Here is a 15,067-nt window from a genome sequence, read left to right as displayed (position 1 = left end):
AGATAGGAGGTGGGCTTCCTGGGCCTGGGATGCCCACAGCCAGCAGGGACACAGCAGCAGGGACGTGTCTGCCCCCACGTGTGCTCAGCCCTGCCCAAGGGTGGCCCTGGGACCCCAAGCCTCCCTACGGGCCCAGTAGGGACAAAAAAAGGAGCCTTCGGGTCGGAGGATGAGATGGGGAGAGCCCCTGAGCTGTGGGAGGAGCGGCCTGGACACAGAGGGCACCGTTTCCTCTAGGCCCATGGGCTCTGCAGCCAGTGGTCCACATGCTGGGGCCTCCAGGGAAGGCGGTCTTGCTGCCCCACCACACTGGGCCTCCTCCCCCAGTTTGGGTGACCCCACAAGGGTCAGCAGAGGGCACGGCGGTGACCTTTGACAAGTTGCTGGTGGCTGTGTGGATGTCCACCCACAGACACAAGTCTCGTAGGGCACAGATTCAGAACCCTTTATTGCCCATGGCCCGGGCTCCGGCACTGGGCTGGCGTGAAGGTAGGCTGCTGTGGCGGGACAGGTCAGCGGCTAGGCCACAGGAGGGTGAAGGCACCGCGGCTGCAGCGGAATTCCGGCTCGGGCTGCTCGGGCTTGGGTTCCACGGAGACCAGGCGCCTGGTCCCGCGCTGGCTCAGGGGGATGCAGTCGGAGACGCGGACCTCCAGGGCCCTCCCCGTCCTGGAGCAGGGGCGCCGAGGAGGTTAGGGCAGGAGTGTCAGGGCCCCGCAAGCCCCTAGGACCGCTGGGTACGCCCGCACTCACCCCTGGCAGTAGGCGGCCAGCACGCCCACCAGCTCCCCCACGCGGTTGTCCAGCGGCGGCCGGGAGCGGTGCAGACACACCACCAGGTCATCCTGGCCCCGCGCGTGCAGCACGACCAGCTGGTCCCGCCCGCTGGTCACACTCAGCCCGGTCACCTGCGCGGCCACGGGGTCAGGGGAGTGGCCGGCCTCCTCCCACTGCCAGCCTCCACCCCCACCCCCAGCAGTAGGGAAGGCCCTGCCCTCTTGAGCTGATGGTTTGTTCTAGAAGCTCTGTCCTTTGCAGGTAGACCCCCGCCTCCCTCCACGGCGCTCACCGCCTCCAGGGGCACGGCCCGCATCACCCGGTACTGCCGGCCCGGGTCCAGTTTGTAAAGGTGCCGGTCAGTGAGCAGCAGTGCGCGGTCCCGGCTCTTGTGGAAGCGATTCACCTGTGGGACAGGCGCTTGGGGTCATCTGTCCACCTGGGGCCTCTTCTCCCTGGATCTCTTTTCTCAGGACTGAGTTGGATCTGATGCTTGGGAAGCCCCTGCCCTGGGCCTGGGCTGGACCTGGCTGGAGCTGCTGCCCCCTTCCCAGCCATCCCACTCCTCACCTTCCGGACGTGGCTGGAGAAGAGCACGGCGCCGAAGCAGTCCTTCTCCCGGAGTGCCTTCAGTCGCTCAGCGAACAGGCCTGAGGCTGTGGGGTTGTCGGTGGCCTGAGGACAGATTGGGGGAGCTTAAGGGCCAAGCTGGGGACAGTGCTGGGTGAACAATGGGTCTGGTAAGTGGGCACCTCGCCCAGAAGCCAAACCAAGTCAGGCCTTGAGCCTGCCCTCCTTAGGGGTCTGAGGGCCCGAGGCCCAGTCCCCGGCAGCCCCAGGTTCTGCTCATGCTTATGCCCTCCACAGCTGCCCAGCAGCCCAAAAGCTGAGAAGGCAGGGTCCTGGGGGCCAGGGGCACAGTTCCCTGTGCCTGGGGGAGGGCCAAGGGGAGCCAGGGCATGGGTGCAGGTCGGGGGTAGGGGGCTGGCTCTACCTCTGTACCTGCGGAAGAGGGGCCAGAGTGCAGAGAAGGTGCTCCGAGGCCCAGGCCACATGGTTCTGGGGGGAGGCCAGGGCCTAGGGTGGAGGGGCATGGCCCACGGGCCAGACAGACAGCCGGGCCCAGGGAGAGGACATCTGGGATGGGCACAGCAAGCTCTCTGCCCTGAGCCCCTCCCCGCTGCCCAGCCTTCAGGGCCCCGGCACTCACAGAGGACAAGTAGTCCCTGACCCAGGCTCGCCGGCAGCCCCAGTCTTGTCGCAGCTCCTGCAGGACCCCCATGGCAGCCACCTTGGCCTTGATCTGGGCCATGTCTGAAGGTGGGATATTCTTCACCAGCTGCCGGGCCCGCCACCTACAGGTCACCAGGAGGCCAGATGGACCCCACGCAGCCCTCACCGTCCCCATCATGGTCTTGCCCCTGGACTCACGTCCATGGCCGCCTGTCACTCCCTTTCCCCCATAGGAGAAGGCTGCCTTCGGCCTCCCTCCCGGCCTCCTGGGTCTCAGTATGATATGCCCCACCCCCCCACTCTGAGGACAGGGGCTGCTCTGTGCTGCTCCACCTGGAGAACTCCTACTAGGATGCTTTGTTCCACACATTCCCTAGTCCCAGCCAGCCACCCTCCTGAGTGTGGGGTATGGGGACCCAGTTACTATGTGCAGCCTCCTGCTTTCCTGTTTAGCAATGGGGCTGCTGGGGAGCAGAGGGACAGGCCAGGGCTTCAGAGGGCGCTAGCTGAACGGAGATACACAGAGAGGCAGCGGCTGAGGGTGCCTACCTGCAGAACAGCACATGGCAGGTGTCCTGGAAAGGCTGCAGCACAGCAGGAGGCGGTGGCCAAACCAAGTCTCTGCCGTAGAGCGGGGGCTGCCTTGCGGCCTGGAACCGCCGCTGCAGCTCAGCCAGGTGAGTGCGTACCTTGTGCCTTCGGAACCAGCGCATGATGGTGTAGACGGCCCGCAGTCGCCGGCAGCGCCACCTCGCCAGAGTGCCCCGCCAGGCCTGGGGGGCCAGCCAGGCTCTCAGTCAGTCTGGTCTGTCTGGCCAGGCCCCTCCTCCCCGCTGGTTTCCATCCCCTCCCCTCTCGTGCAGCCCACATCCTCCACCCTCAGCCCAAAACTGGGCCAGGCTGCCCCTCCTGCAACTCCTGGGAGCCACCTCCTCCTGCAGCGGGTTGCTTCCTGGGTGGGCAGGTGGCCCTGCTGGAGCCTCTGCCTGACTCCTGGGAGAGCTGCCTGACCCGCTCCTTACCCTTGTGCCAAACACCTGGCCCCTGGAGATGGGGGTGCCTTCCCCTCCACGAGGGGCAGTGCCAACTGTCCACCTGGGACCCAAGCTGACCCTGAGAATGAACCCCCAGACCCGGAAGCCCACACACACTGCAGGCAGCCCAGGGGACCCATAGATGAAAACAGACAAGGAGCCTGACCCAGGCTGAGGAGAGGACAGCGGTGTGGACAGTCCTGGACATGGTGTGGGGACAGACAGACAGACACACAGAGATGGGGTGGGGGAAAGCACACAATTGCAGCAATCAGGGAGGATGGTAAGTCATCATAGGGATCTCTCAACTTTTCTGTGGGTTTAAAATGTTAAAAATAAACAGTTGGGGAGACAAATGGGAGAACTCCTGTCCTTTGGGGATACACCAAAATGACTTCAAACAAAATGATTCGATGGAGCACCTGCGTGGCTCAGTTGGTTTGGTGTTGGACCTTTGATTTCGGCTCAGGTCATGATCTCAGGGTCGTGGGATCAAGCCCTGCATCGGCGCTCAGCGGACAGTCTGCTTCTCCCTCTCCCTCTCTCTCTGCCCACCCCCCACTCAGATGTTCTCAGTCATCTCTAAAAGGAATACATAAATCTTAAAAAACAAACAAAAAAAAGAATTGCTTAAAAATAACTGGGATGGGCTGCAGGTGTCTGCACAAAACCACAGTGGTCACGGGGTGGTACAACTGACGCTGGGGAGTAGGCAGGGGAATTTAGTAGACCATTACGCATACTTTTCTCTAGGTCTGAAATCTTTCAGAGTGAATAGAAGAAAAGAAGGGAAGAGAAAGAAGGGGGATGCCCGGGTGGCTCAGTTAAGCATCTGACCCTTGATTTAGGCTCAGGTCATGATCTCAGGGTCCTGGGATCACCGAGTCAGGCTCCCTGCTCAGTGGGGAGTCTGCTTGTTCCTCTCCCTTGGCCCCTCCCCTGCTCACCCACTCCCTCTCTATCTCTCTCAAACAAATAAATAAAATCCTAGGGAAAAAAAAGGGGGGGAAGGAAGGAAACCAGATCCTGAAAATCTTGTTTTGAGCACTTAGATCTACCTGGGCCTGAAGCTGATGGCCTGGGGACTGAAGTGAACTAACCCCATCCACAACTTTTACTTAAGTCAGTATCAGTTCTGGTCTGTTTCCTGCTAGAGGGGTTTCCTGCGGTGCCTGGAGGGGCGTCTGTAGGCCCTGTCGGTGCATGCACCCCCCCACTCCAGGTGGTACACATCCAACCCTCCCATCCCCTCTGGGTACACACCCCTCCCTCCCCTCCCCCCTGCACATTCATTCCCCTCCATCCCCTCACCCCCACTAGGTACACACCCATCCCTCCCATCCCCTCTAGGTGCACACCCCTCCCTCCCCTCCCCCCTGCAATCCACTCCCCTCCACCCCCTCACCCCCACAGGTACACACCCATCCCTCCTATCCCCTCTAGGTGCACACCCCTCCCTCCCTTCCCCCATGGTGCATACCCATCCCCCCACCGCAGGTGGTGCATGTGCATCCCTCCCTTCCCCCCACCCCATGCACACCCATCTCTCCCCTCCCCCCAGCTTTCACCCATCCCTCCCCTCCTCCCATGCACATCTTTCCCTCCCCTCCCCCTCCAGCTGCATTCTCATCCCTCTCTTCCCCCCATTAACATCCATCCCCCTACTCCAGGTGGTACACACGCATCCCTCCCCTCCCCATCCATCCCTCCCCCCACCCCTGCCCCCCACCCTGGTGCAAACCCAACCCCCACATCCCCTCCATGGTAGGCATCCAGCTGGGCCCCACCTTCTGCAGCAGCAGCACAATGATGGGGATCAGGCGAGCACGGCTCTGCTCCAGCGTGACCAAAGTCTGGGGTGAGCGGATGAAGAGCTTGCTGTGGCCAAAGGCCACATCCCCTTGTAGCCCGTGTTGCTCCAGGAGGGCACTCACAGCTGCCCTGTCTGAGCCCAGCAGGTGATTGGGCCATGTGTACTCACAGGTCATCTTGTACCTGTCACCACAGGACAGCACAGTGGGCACGATGCTCTGGGGCGAGGTGTGGTGCTGCTCTGCCCTGAGCCGCCCAGCCCATGCCCCCACCCTCCCCATGTGGCTCATCCCAGTCCCTGCCCACTGTGTCCCACATATACACACAGGTCCTCATTGTCCACGTCGTGTGTGTGTGTGTGTGTGTGTGTGTGTGTGTGTGCACAGGAATGTGTGTGAATGAGAAGCACTGGCTACATTTGTGACCCTCCAGCCACCGCTCCAACTCCTCACCCGATCCCAGCCCATGCATGGGAGACAGACAGGTGGGGACATGGGGCTCCGGGCTAGCAGGGAGCAGTACCTGAGCAGGAATCGAGGGTAGGGCTGGCGGGAAGCAAAGCCGGCCCTCCGGACCCGCACATTCTCCAGCAGCCCCAGGTATGAAACCTGATGGCGACAGTGGTCCTCGTCCAGCCTGCCAGCCACCTTGTCCTCATTGGGCTTGATGCAGCGTACATAGAAGGGCTCCTGCCACAACAGAGGACACTCAGAGACACCAGCATCAGCCCCCACGGCCACCGGGCAGTGTGCAGGTGTCCCTCACAGGCTGCCCAGGGAAGAGGCTCTTGCAGGGGGAAGGGAAGGCTGAGTGGCCAGGTCAGGAGGAGGCAGGACGGCCCGCAAGGGGCCAGACTGAGTCTCCGGAAGCTCTGTGTTTGGGTGGGCTCTGGGGTCCTCCTGCCGCCTCCTTGGACTTTGGCCCCAAGCCACACGAGAAGCAAATACTGTTTTCCTGTCCCCGTAGGCCCTCCCCACCACCTCCTGCGTGAGAGGCAGGGAGAGGACAGGGGAGGGCTGCTGCCAATCTCATTTTTACTCAAGCTTCAGCCTGGCCCTGGGTGTCCTGGTCTGCACAGCGGGGGGGTTCCCCCTGGCTGCGGTGGGGGTGGGGGTGTGGCTCACGGCAGGCAGGAAATGACCCCCCACCTTCCCTACGGTGTGCAGAGGTGCTGGGGCTGGTTTGCCAGCCAGGCACAGACGAAAGGGTCTGGAAAGATCCATGGCGGGGTGGGGATGGTGTGTACCTTGGAGGCCAGGTTTTCCACTAGGGCCACCATGGAGTTCTTGAAGAGAGTGCCAGCGGTCAGGGGGCGCTTTGTCACTTCTGTGATGTCCTGTTGGCCATCCGGCCACATGGTCCGCAGGGTGGGGTCGGAGCTGTGGATACAGGCCATGTACCAGCTGCCATCTGGAGGGCAGCCCCTCCCCCCGCTCCAGCTCTGCCCCTGGTGTGAAACCCCAGGCTGTCAGCCCATCAGGCAGGTGTCAGACCCGAGCGTCTAAAGGCCGTGCCGGCCCCGGCCCCCACGCACCTGTTGTAGAGCAGCCGCTTGAAGTCTTGGAAGAGGTGGTCTCTGTTCTTGTCGATAAAGCCCTCCACTGAGTACCTGTGGGTCCAGGGCTGCTGAGGGGCAGGAGGCCCTCACCCTCCTCCCCTGCCTCTGCACTCCTAGGCCTCCCTCCCCTCTCCCCTGCTCTCCCACACCCACTTTCCTTCTCAGCACATAAGACTCTGTCCTTCAGGGGATCCCTCGGTGGCTCAGCAGTTTAGCAACTGCCTTTGGCCCAGGGCACCATCCTGGAGTCTCGGGATCGAGTCCCGCGTCCGGCTCCCGGCATGGAGCCTGCTTCTCCCTCCTCCTGTGTCTCTGCCTCTCTTTCCTTCTCTCTCTCTCTCTCTCTCATAAATAAATAAATCTTAAAAAACAAAAAGATTCTGTCCTTCAGAGGTGCCTCTCCAGGACGATGAGTCGGGGCTTATGTCCAGGGCACTGAACCCCGGCTCTAGCGAGTTCGTGCTGTATGACCAGGGACCAGTGACTTAACCTGTCTGTGCCCGAATGTGCATCGCATGCTCAGATGGGCGCCTGCTGAGTTCCATGAGTGTCAGCGATGGTAGTTATGGCCAGGAACCCCTGAGTCTGATCTGTTCGGAATCTGTGGTGCTGAGAAGCTCAGATTCATTGTCGTCCCGCCTTTTGACAACAAAAGGCTGGAAAGTGCAGGGTCCTTGGTGCACCTGCAGCTCCTGGCAGACTCTGGGCCAGAGGCCTGACCTCAGGCTGCTCTGTCCTCTCCACGTGTCCTTGGGAAGGGCTCTCTCCGAGCCACCTCCAGTCCAATTCAGGACGAGGGGAGCGGCAGGGAAATTAATAATACGGCCACGGAGATTTCTGGAGTCTTTGGGTGTTGGTCCCGAGGGTGTGCTCCCAGGATGGAAAATGCATGCCTGGGGGCTTGCTGGAAACAGACTGGCCTGTCCCCCCCTCAGGTAACCTGCATCTCCATAATAGCGAGCCCCCCACCCCCACCCCAGGCACTGCATGAACTGGGCCAGAGAGGAACATTTGTTAAAAGCTTCCAGAGGCTTCTGTGGTGCAGCCAGGGCCAAGAGCTCTTATCTGAACAGCCCTGTTTCATGCTCGTCCCTTGTGGATCTGGTGTCAGGCCCGTCTTCGGAGTGCTAAGAAGGGGAGGGGGCCTTACGTGACATCCCCTGCATAGTGCTTGATCCGGAAGTCTCGGCCAAACTCCATGGTCTTGTCCGTGGGGCAGAGCTGGGCAGGGGGAGGGGGGGCAGGCCTGGGTCAAGGCACGGGGGGGGGGGGGGGGGGGGGGGGGGCGGGGGGGGTGGCTGTGCAGGGTGCAGTGCTAGAGGGCAGGCCCAGCAAGGCGGGCAGCACGCCACCTGGGGGCGCCGCCCAGGACAGGCTGGGCACAGAGGGGGTGGGGTCACAAGGGCAGAGCGGCACCTGGCGGCTGCTGTAGTGCGGGTGGTGGCGGTGGTGCGTGTCCAGGCTTTGTAAGAAGATGCGGTCGGTGATAGTGCCTGCGGCGCTGCAGGCCTCGTCCAGCACGGCCAGCACGCCCCGGTGGGGCCGCTCCACCAGGTCCACAATGGTGGCGTTGTTGAAGTAGTCCACCTGGGCAGGGGCGGGCCCCGGTCAGCCCGGCCGCTGGCCTTGCTTGGTGGCACCCCCCTGCCCGGTGGCCGGCACTCACGCTCTGCCAGGCGATGCCCTCCCGCTCATACTCCTCTTGCTCCTGCTTCAGGATGAGCTGGATGAAGAGCTGCTGCAGCTTCTCATTGCAGTAGTTGATACAGAATTGCTCAAAGCTGCGGGGGGCAGATGGGCGTCATGCCCTGCCAGTCAGCTAGCCTCCCCCCCGCCCGCACCCCTGCCTCTGGCATCACGCGCTACCGTGGACTTGGGAATCCCAGCCCAGGGGACGTGGCCACGGCTGGATGGGGTGGCTCTGCTGAGGAGCCCAGGGGCCTGACATCCTGCTCCCCGGCCCCACGGGGTGCCACGGGACTGAGGTAGCCCCTGAGGTTGGGGTCAGAGCAGGGGGGTGGCCGCCGGGCTACCTACCTATTGACAGGGAACACCTCAAAGCCGTAGATGTCCAGCACACCGATAACTGTGTCCTTGCCATCTCGCCGGGGGTCCCGGCCCCGGGCTTCCATGACACAGTTGATCCGGTTCACCACCCACTCAAACAGCCGCTGGTACACAGCCTGGGGAGAGGCCGGCAGCCAGCTGCTTCAGCTTGCCTCTGCCTTTGCCTCCTCCAGGAAGGCACCTGGGTGTTCCCGGCCCGCTCCCCGCAGCTCACCCCCGGGCACCTTTGCACAGGCATCCCGGGCATAGCTGGCCTCGGCCGCAGTGTGGCCCTTCTCTATGAGCTCCCTGCCTCCCGAGGCCACGGTACGAGACAGCAGGCAGCGCAGCACCAGCTCGCGGGGCGTGGCCGTCAGCTCGGCCACGTGGTCCACCAGCACCTCCTCAGCCACCACCAGGTGCCCCTGCTGCAGGCCGGCCGCCTCCGTCTCCACAAACTCAACGTTTCCCTGGGGACGGGGAGGATGATGGTCAGGCTATGCATCCCAGACGGGGTGCCCGCACGCCTCTGCCCAGGGAGAAGGAAGGAAAGGCAGGGATGGGGGTGTGGATGGGCCCTGGAGCACGGCTCCCTGCCCAGAACGTTGTGCCTGGGCTCCAGCTGATAGGTACCCGCTCCTCAAGCCGCCTGGGGCTGAGGGGGTGAGACAGAGGCTCCGACACACTGAGGCACTGCCTGGAGCCACACAGACCTCACTGCACTTCCCTGCTGGCCAAGCCACAGACGGGTCACGGTGCAGGCCTGACCTGCCTGCTGGGGGGCACGCAGAGCCCACAGCTGAGGGCCCAGCCCCTCAGAGCCTGCATCCTTCTCCAAGGGCGGCCCTTGGGCACCGCGTGGGGTGCTGGCCCCTCCGCCCTCGGCCAGGCTCACCAGGTGCAGTATAGCCGCCAGGATCCGGTGCACGGAGCCCACCTCCTCAGGGCTGAAGCCGATCACCCGCATGGCTTCCATCACTGCCAGGTAGTGGCTCTTCTCGTCGCTCTCCAGAGCCTGCAGGACAGGGGCTCAGCACCCCAGGGCCATGAAGAGCCCCAGGGTCCTCCCACTGAATGCCTGTTAAATCGGGGTCCCGCTGAGTGGCTCACCACCCTGGTCCCCCCCTGAAGCAACGACCTCCAGCACCCAGTGCCCCGGAATGTAGCACCACAGAGCCTGGGCGTTCTGGTGCTCCCGCGGAGCCCGTCCCCACTCACACTGAGCCCCGCACCCTGCCGGGTGAAGTTGTACAGGGCGGGGTTCCTCTGCAGGTGCAGGTCCTGGAGCTCAGCGTCCTCACAGCCCCGCAGCACCTGAAGGACAGGTACACCCACCGTGAGGCCCTCAGGGCTGCAAGACCCCGCCTGACTTGCAGGAGGAACAACATGGGGGAGCTCCACGCTTGTGTGGACACCACCAGGTCCATGTGGAACCCGCTTCTGTGGTCAGCCAACGAGTGGACACTGCCAAGGTCCACGTAGCACCCGCTTCAGTGGTCAGCCAAGGAGTGGACACCACCCAGGTCCACGCAGAACCCGCTTCAGTGGTCAGTCAAAGGGTGAACACTGCCCAGGTCCAGGAACAATCCCCTTCAGTGGTCCACTAAGGTTGGACACCGTCTGGGTCCAGAGAGAACCTCCTCAGCAGTCACACATGATGTGTGACACCACCTGCATCTGGGAAGACCCTATGTCACCCAGTGTAGACACCACCCTGCTGGTGTCCAGGGAGGGGGAGGGCTTCCTGGACGTCCCACAAACGCGCTCTGGCTTACCTGGTAGAAGGCATGGAAGTTCCGTTCACCCACATGCTGCTTGAGGACTCGAGACTGTGGAGAGAGGGGCCCAGCTGCTACCCAGGCAAGGGCCCAGCTGCCCAGGGACCCACCCAGAGCCCCAAGGGTGGTGCAGGCAGAGGGGTGGCCCAGGTCAGGGAGGGTCAGCACAGGCGGCCAGCCCACCTTCTCTAGCAAGTAGCTGTGGATGTGCCCCCCGATGGGGTCACCTTTAAAGTCAAAGTTGATGTCCATGTACTTGCCAAAGCGGCTGGAGTTGTGGTTGCGGTTGGTACGCGCATTCCCGAATGCCTCCAGCACGCACGTGGACTTGAGCAGCACGTCCTTAACCCTGAGCAGGGCAGAGGGGGCTGGGCTGTGGCACACAGACCTTGTAGGGGGACTGTACCGGCTGGGATCCCTGCCCCAGGCCACCTGCCCTAAGCTCCCCCTGGGTGTGGGTGAGGCCCAGGTCCTGGCCTGGGCGAGCTGCCACCTGCAGGGAGGGGCCAGAGCTGCCCGCCCCCTTTCATGCTCAGATCTTCCATCATTGTGCCCCCCATTTCCCGGAACCCCACCCTGCCCCTCCAGACAGGAAGAGCCAGGGCTCTCACACAGGAAGCTGCTCCCACTAGGCCCCCCGGGTAAGAGCCGAGGAGCAGCTGCAGAGGAGGTGGACAGGTGGGCCCTGATCCTGGTCCAGGTCCTTCCTGACCATTTGGCCATCTTCTCCCTTCCGTGGGGTCTCCTGTGAGGGGCCCATCCGTCAGCCCTGTGTGCCTTGCCTCTTCCCTGTTCCTGGTGGTGGGGTGCTCCAGGCACTGGGCCCTGCCTCTCCTGGGTGGAGAGGTTCTGGGTGGGCTCCCGGAGCCTTCCCGCAGACGGGGGCTCCAAACATGGCCTGAGCCAGGCTGAGTCATATCTGTTCCCCCCCAGGCCTGAGGCCCAGGCCATCCCTGCTCTCTCTCACCTGTCCACCTCGGCCCTCTGGCTGGGGTTGGTGACGGCAGCGATATACTGCATGATGTGCTTGCTGGCTTCTGTCTTCCCTGCCCCACTCTCCCCTGCCAGACAAGTGGATAGTCAGAATGGGTGGCCACTCCCTCTGACCAGCCTCCAGGGCACCCCCTCCTGCAGGGCCTGGGGAGGCTTCCTGGGCCCAGTCCATAGGGCAGGTACCTGAGATGACAATGCAGGTGTCCCTGGAGCGGCGCTTCATTGCCCTGTAGGCAGCATTGGCCACGGCATAGAGGTGTGGTGGCCGCTCGTAGAGCTCTCGGCCCTGGTACTTGGCGATGACCTCAGGCCCATACAGGGGCAGCTCCTGGTAGGGGTTGATGGACACCAGCACCTCGCCAATGTAGGTGTAGATGCGGCCCTTCTCGAACCTGGTATGGGTGGGGCCAGGCCTCAGTGCTCAGGGCCATGGGGAGCCTGGGGGCCCTAGCCCAACCCAGGGCTGAGAGTGGGAAGGCATGTGGGTTGACCTGACACTTCCTAGTGCAATCTTGCTGGAATCCCACCCCCACTGCCAGGTGGTGCTGGAGTCTACGCTGCTCCCCAGGGGCGTCCTGGTGGCACAGGAATGTCCACCATCCGTTTTATGAAGGGACTTTCTGGCCCAGGGCCACAGGGGGCCAGGTAGGGCCATGGGGTGGAGGCAGAGGAAGAGGCTCCGGCTGTTTCCTGTCTTCAGGCCTGGGTGGAGACCCAGAGGCAGCAGGGGAGCCCTCCTGACCCCACCCAGATGGCTGGGACTAGGAGGGGCACAAGGAGGGGCCCTGGGGATGCTGGGACTGTGTTCCCCTTGCACATCCTCCTGCTTCTCAACCCTTCCTTTCGGGAACCCTGGCTCCTGGCCCCGGATATGTTCCTCTCTTGACCTTTCTGCCCTGGAAGTTACACTGGCCAGCCAGCTCAGCCCTTGCTCTGGCTGGGACCCGCCCTTCCCTGGCGGCTTGTGGTCCCTCCTCCAGCAGGGGTTCCTCTTCCTCCACCACCTCAGATGAGGGAGTTCCCCATGGGGCTCGGCAATCTCCACACCCTCTCTCATCTGCCCTGGGCCTGCTCCCCTGCAAGCTGTGTGGCTGGGGCTCAGGTCTCCATGGTTAAAATGCACATGGTAATGCCTGTATCACAGGCTAGTGTAGAAGAATGACGTGAAAGCAGGCTCAGCTTTGTGCCCTGTACAAAATAGTCTATTTCCTGTCCTGGAACTTCAACAATGCGTGCTCAGGGCATCCCATTCCCTAACTCTGCACAGCAGCCACCTGGTGCTCCCCCTGGTGTGCAGGGGTGAAGCCATCCGGCTGCCCAACTCCTGGTGCCACCCCATCTCTCCAACTCCGGCTCCTCCAGGGCAGTCAGACCCCGTGTCACTTCCAGGAGCCACGCCCTGCAGCACCCCATGTGCCCCCCTCCCTGAGTGTCAGCTTGTCCACCTGCACCCTGGGACAGCGCCTGCCCGCTTCCCTTGGAGCCCCCAGGGCCCAGCACCACCCCCAGCGGCAGATGGACAGTGCGCCCTGTGCAGGGCGCTGGTACCTGCCTGTGCCTGCCGGGTGGGTGGAACAGAGAACACCCAGGCCGAGGGGGAGGCCGGGATCTGGGAAGCCCGCTCCAGCACTGGCCAGCCACTCTGGCCTTGGGAGGATGGTCCTTCCTGCCCGCCAGGTGCCCTTGCAGTCACCCATATAGTGGTGTGGGTGGGGGGTGTGCAGCCCCACCTCCTGCCCCCACTGTGGGCCTATGGGTGCCAGTGAGCCTGGGGAGAGAGCCTGTGCCCTCTGCCTACCTGAGCTTTAGGTTCTCCATGAAGTCCTCCATGGTCACCTGGTCCAAGAGCACAAAGTCGGGTTTGCCGCATTCTGGGCCTTCCTCGTCCATCCTGCCAGTGGGGCCCCCAGGTCAGGCTGCCGAGATCTATCCGTGCAGAAGGGCAGAGGGGAGGGTGCTCTGCTGCTGAGCAGGCTCAGTCTTCAGCGCGCCTCCCAGGCCCCTGCGGTGAAGTAGGAAGTGGGTTCTGGCCCCAGGGAGGGGCTGCCCTCCCCACTTGCCGCTCCCCGCGAGGGGCTCTGACCCTCGCTTCCTGGTTCCCGCACCCAGAGGGCGGGCACGCCCAACATTTGGGGTGCCAGGTTCTCTGGAGGGCTCCTGCTGGCCTCCTCCATAAGCTCCGACCCTCAGTGGTCCCTGCGCCCACCTGTCACCCCGCCCAGGACGGCATCTGTGTGGCTTGACGTGCTCACGGCTACCAACCCTCTATGTGTAACACCCAGAGCTCCACACTAGGCATGTTTTTGGCTAGGTACTTTGGATCTTGATAAACAGTGGGAAATGCCAGTGTCCAAGCCTTTGGGGGCACGGCCTAGGGTAAACATTCTTCAAAGTGTGCAAGGACACACTGGGATGTGAGAAAACCGGCTTCATGTCCCACCGCACAGCGGGGCTGGCGGGCCAGGTTCCTCAGGCTGAGATTCCAGTGGGGCCGCAACCCAGGCCTGCGGATGGTACCCGGGAGGCCACCCCCAACCCCCTAGCCTGGCCCTTCAGTCGTAAGGTTCAGGAAAGGCACGGAGAGCCCTCCCGTCCCACCTGTTTCCTCACAAGTCTCTGGCTGGCTGAGATCTGTCTCCCAACAGCCACTTTGATTGACCCCATGGCATCCTCCAGGAGGCAGTTCTCTCAACACCGACCCCGGGGAGGCCCGAGTATTTGCCAAGTGAGTCATCCGCATGCTGCCTTGGGGATTCTATACTCAAAAAGCTAGTGTAATAATTGCCTTTTGATGAGCTCATTTCTTAAACTCTAAAAGAATCGACACGCAAGTTAAGGAGGGTTTTGCCTTCAAATTCATTATGACAAATACACACCCAGTAAGTTGGGAGTGCTTACTCAAAAGCCCATAAATCCAGGCCACGGCCTTGTGCACCATCCTCAGGGGCTGTTGGCCTGACACTTCCATAGGGACTCAGGTCATCCTCCAAAGCCTTGGGGAGTCCCCTGTACACTCCCTCTGGGGTTGGTGCTTTTGAAGGGCTTTTCCACACTGACACTCAGGACAATCTGGTCCCTCTGGTCCTGGGGTTTCACTTCCCCAACCTCTCAACCCCTGGTTGGGTGGGGGGAAGGTTCTCCAGCCTTGGTTTAAATGGAGAGGAATTCAGCCCCTGTTCTGAAACCTGAACTGGACAGGATTTTCACGTCACTGTTTCACAGTTTTTTTTTTTTAAAGACTTTATTCATGAGACACAGAGACGCAGAGACACAGGCAGAGGGAGAAGCAGACTCCACGCAGGAAGGGATCACGCCCTGAGCAGAAGGCAGACGCCCAACTGCTGAGCCACCCAGGCGTCCCAGTTCTTAGGTCTTTTCTAGTAGAAATGTCAAGAGGGTTCTGAGGTTGGGGATTTGGCCCCTGGGGGAGAGCCTGCTGTTGTGGAACCTGGAGCCTCACTGGGGTTGGTGGGACTTGTCTCTCATGCCTCATTTTTCCCAAGGCTGGGGTGACACTGCATGCCCATCTCCCCTGTCAGGCGGGACAGACCTTGCAGGTCAGCTGGGGAAGCCAGTTGCTGGGGCCCCCCCCACCTTCACTACAGATGAAAATCTCCCTCCCTCCTAGTCCCCGGCTCTCTGAGGATCTCCATCCAGTCCATCTCAGGGTGTGTGGAACCATGGCTCCTGAGGGGCCACCTTCCACTTTTCCCCATTGACCCGGGTGTGCATGGGGGGATAGTCAAGAGGGTTTCAGGGTACAGTTGCTAGGACTCGGGGTACCTCTCCACTCATAACCTCAGTACCATATGGAGTGTGAAGGTGGCTCACTGCAT

At 62.2% G+C, this 15,067-nt stretch overlaps 1 protein-coding gene across 1 annotated transcript; it reads right to left on the bottom strand.

The window, feature by feature from the left end:
• Positions 1 to 424: 424 nt before the first annotated feature.
• Positions 425 to 13,436, bottom strand: MYO1G (myosin IG). Its single transcript, XM_025988368.2, has 22 exons — positions 13,030 to 13,436; positions 11,415 to 11,623; positions 11,206 to 11,299; positions 10,422 to 10,587; positions 10,236 to 10,289; positions 9,679 to 9,774; positions 9,356 to 9,475; positions 8,706 to 8,930; positions 8,452 to 8,597; positions 8,081 to 8,195; positions 7,831 to 8,001; positions 7,565 to 7,635; positions 6,391 to 6,465; positions 6,103 to 6,235; positions 5,379 to 5,545; positions 4,832 to 5,039; positions 2,560 to 2,783; positions 1,988 to 2,132; positions 1,348 to 1,452; positions 1,070 to 1,183; positions 754 to 908; positions 425 to 669 (listed from the first exon to the last, which is right to left on the bottom strand). Exons 1-22 carry the CDS (start codon positions 13,119 to 13,121, stop codon positions 513 to 515), a joined length of 3,042 nt encoding a protein of 1,013 aa, XP_025844153.2. The 5' UTR covers positions 13,122 to 13,436; the 3' UTR covers positions 425 to 512.
• Between the last annotated feature and the right edge of the window lie 1,631 nt (positions 13,437 to 15,067).

This window comes from Vulpes vulpes, chromosome 7, assembly GCF_048418805.1.
Source record: "Vulpes vulpes isolate BD-2025 chromosome 7, VulVul3, whole genome shotgun sequence".
In the NCBI taxonomy this organism is placed as follows: Eukaryota; Metazoa; Chordata; class Mammalia; order Carnivora; family Canidae; genus Vulpes; species Vulpes vulpes.
The sequence above is the reverse complement of the archived record's forward strand: the minus strand, read 5'-3'. Positions and strand labels throughout refer to the sequence as shown.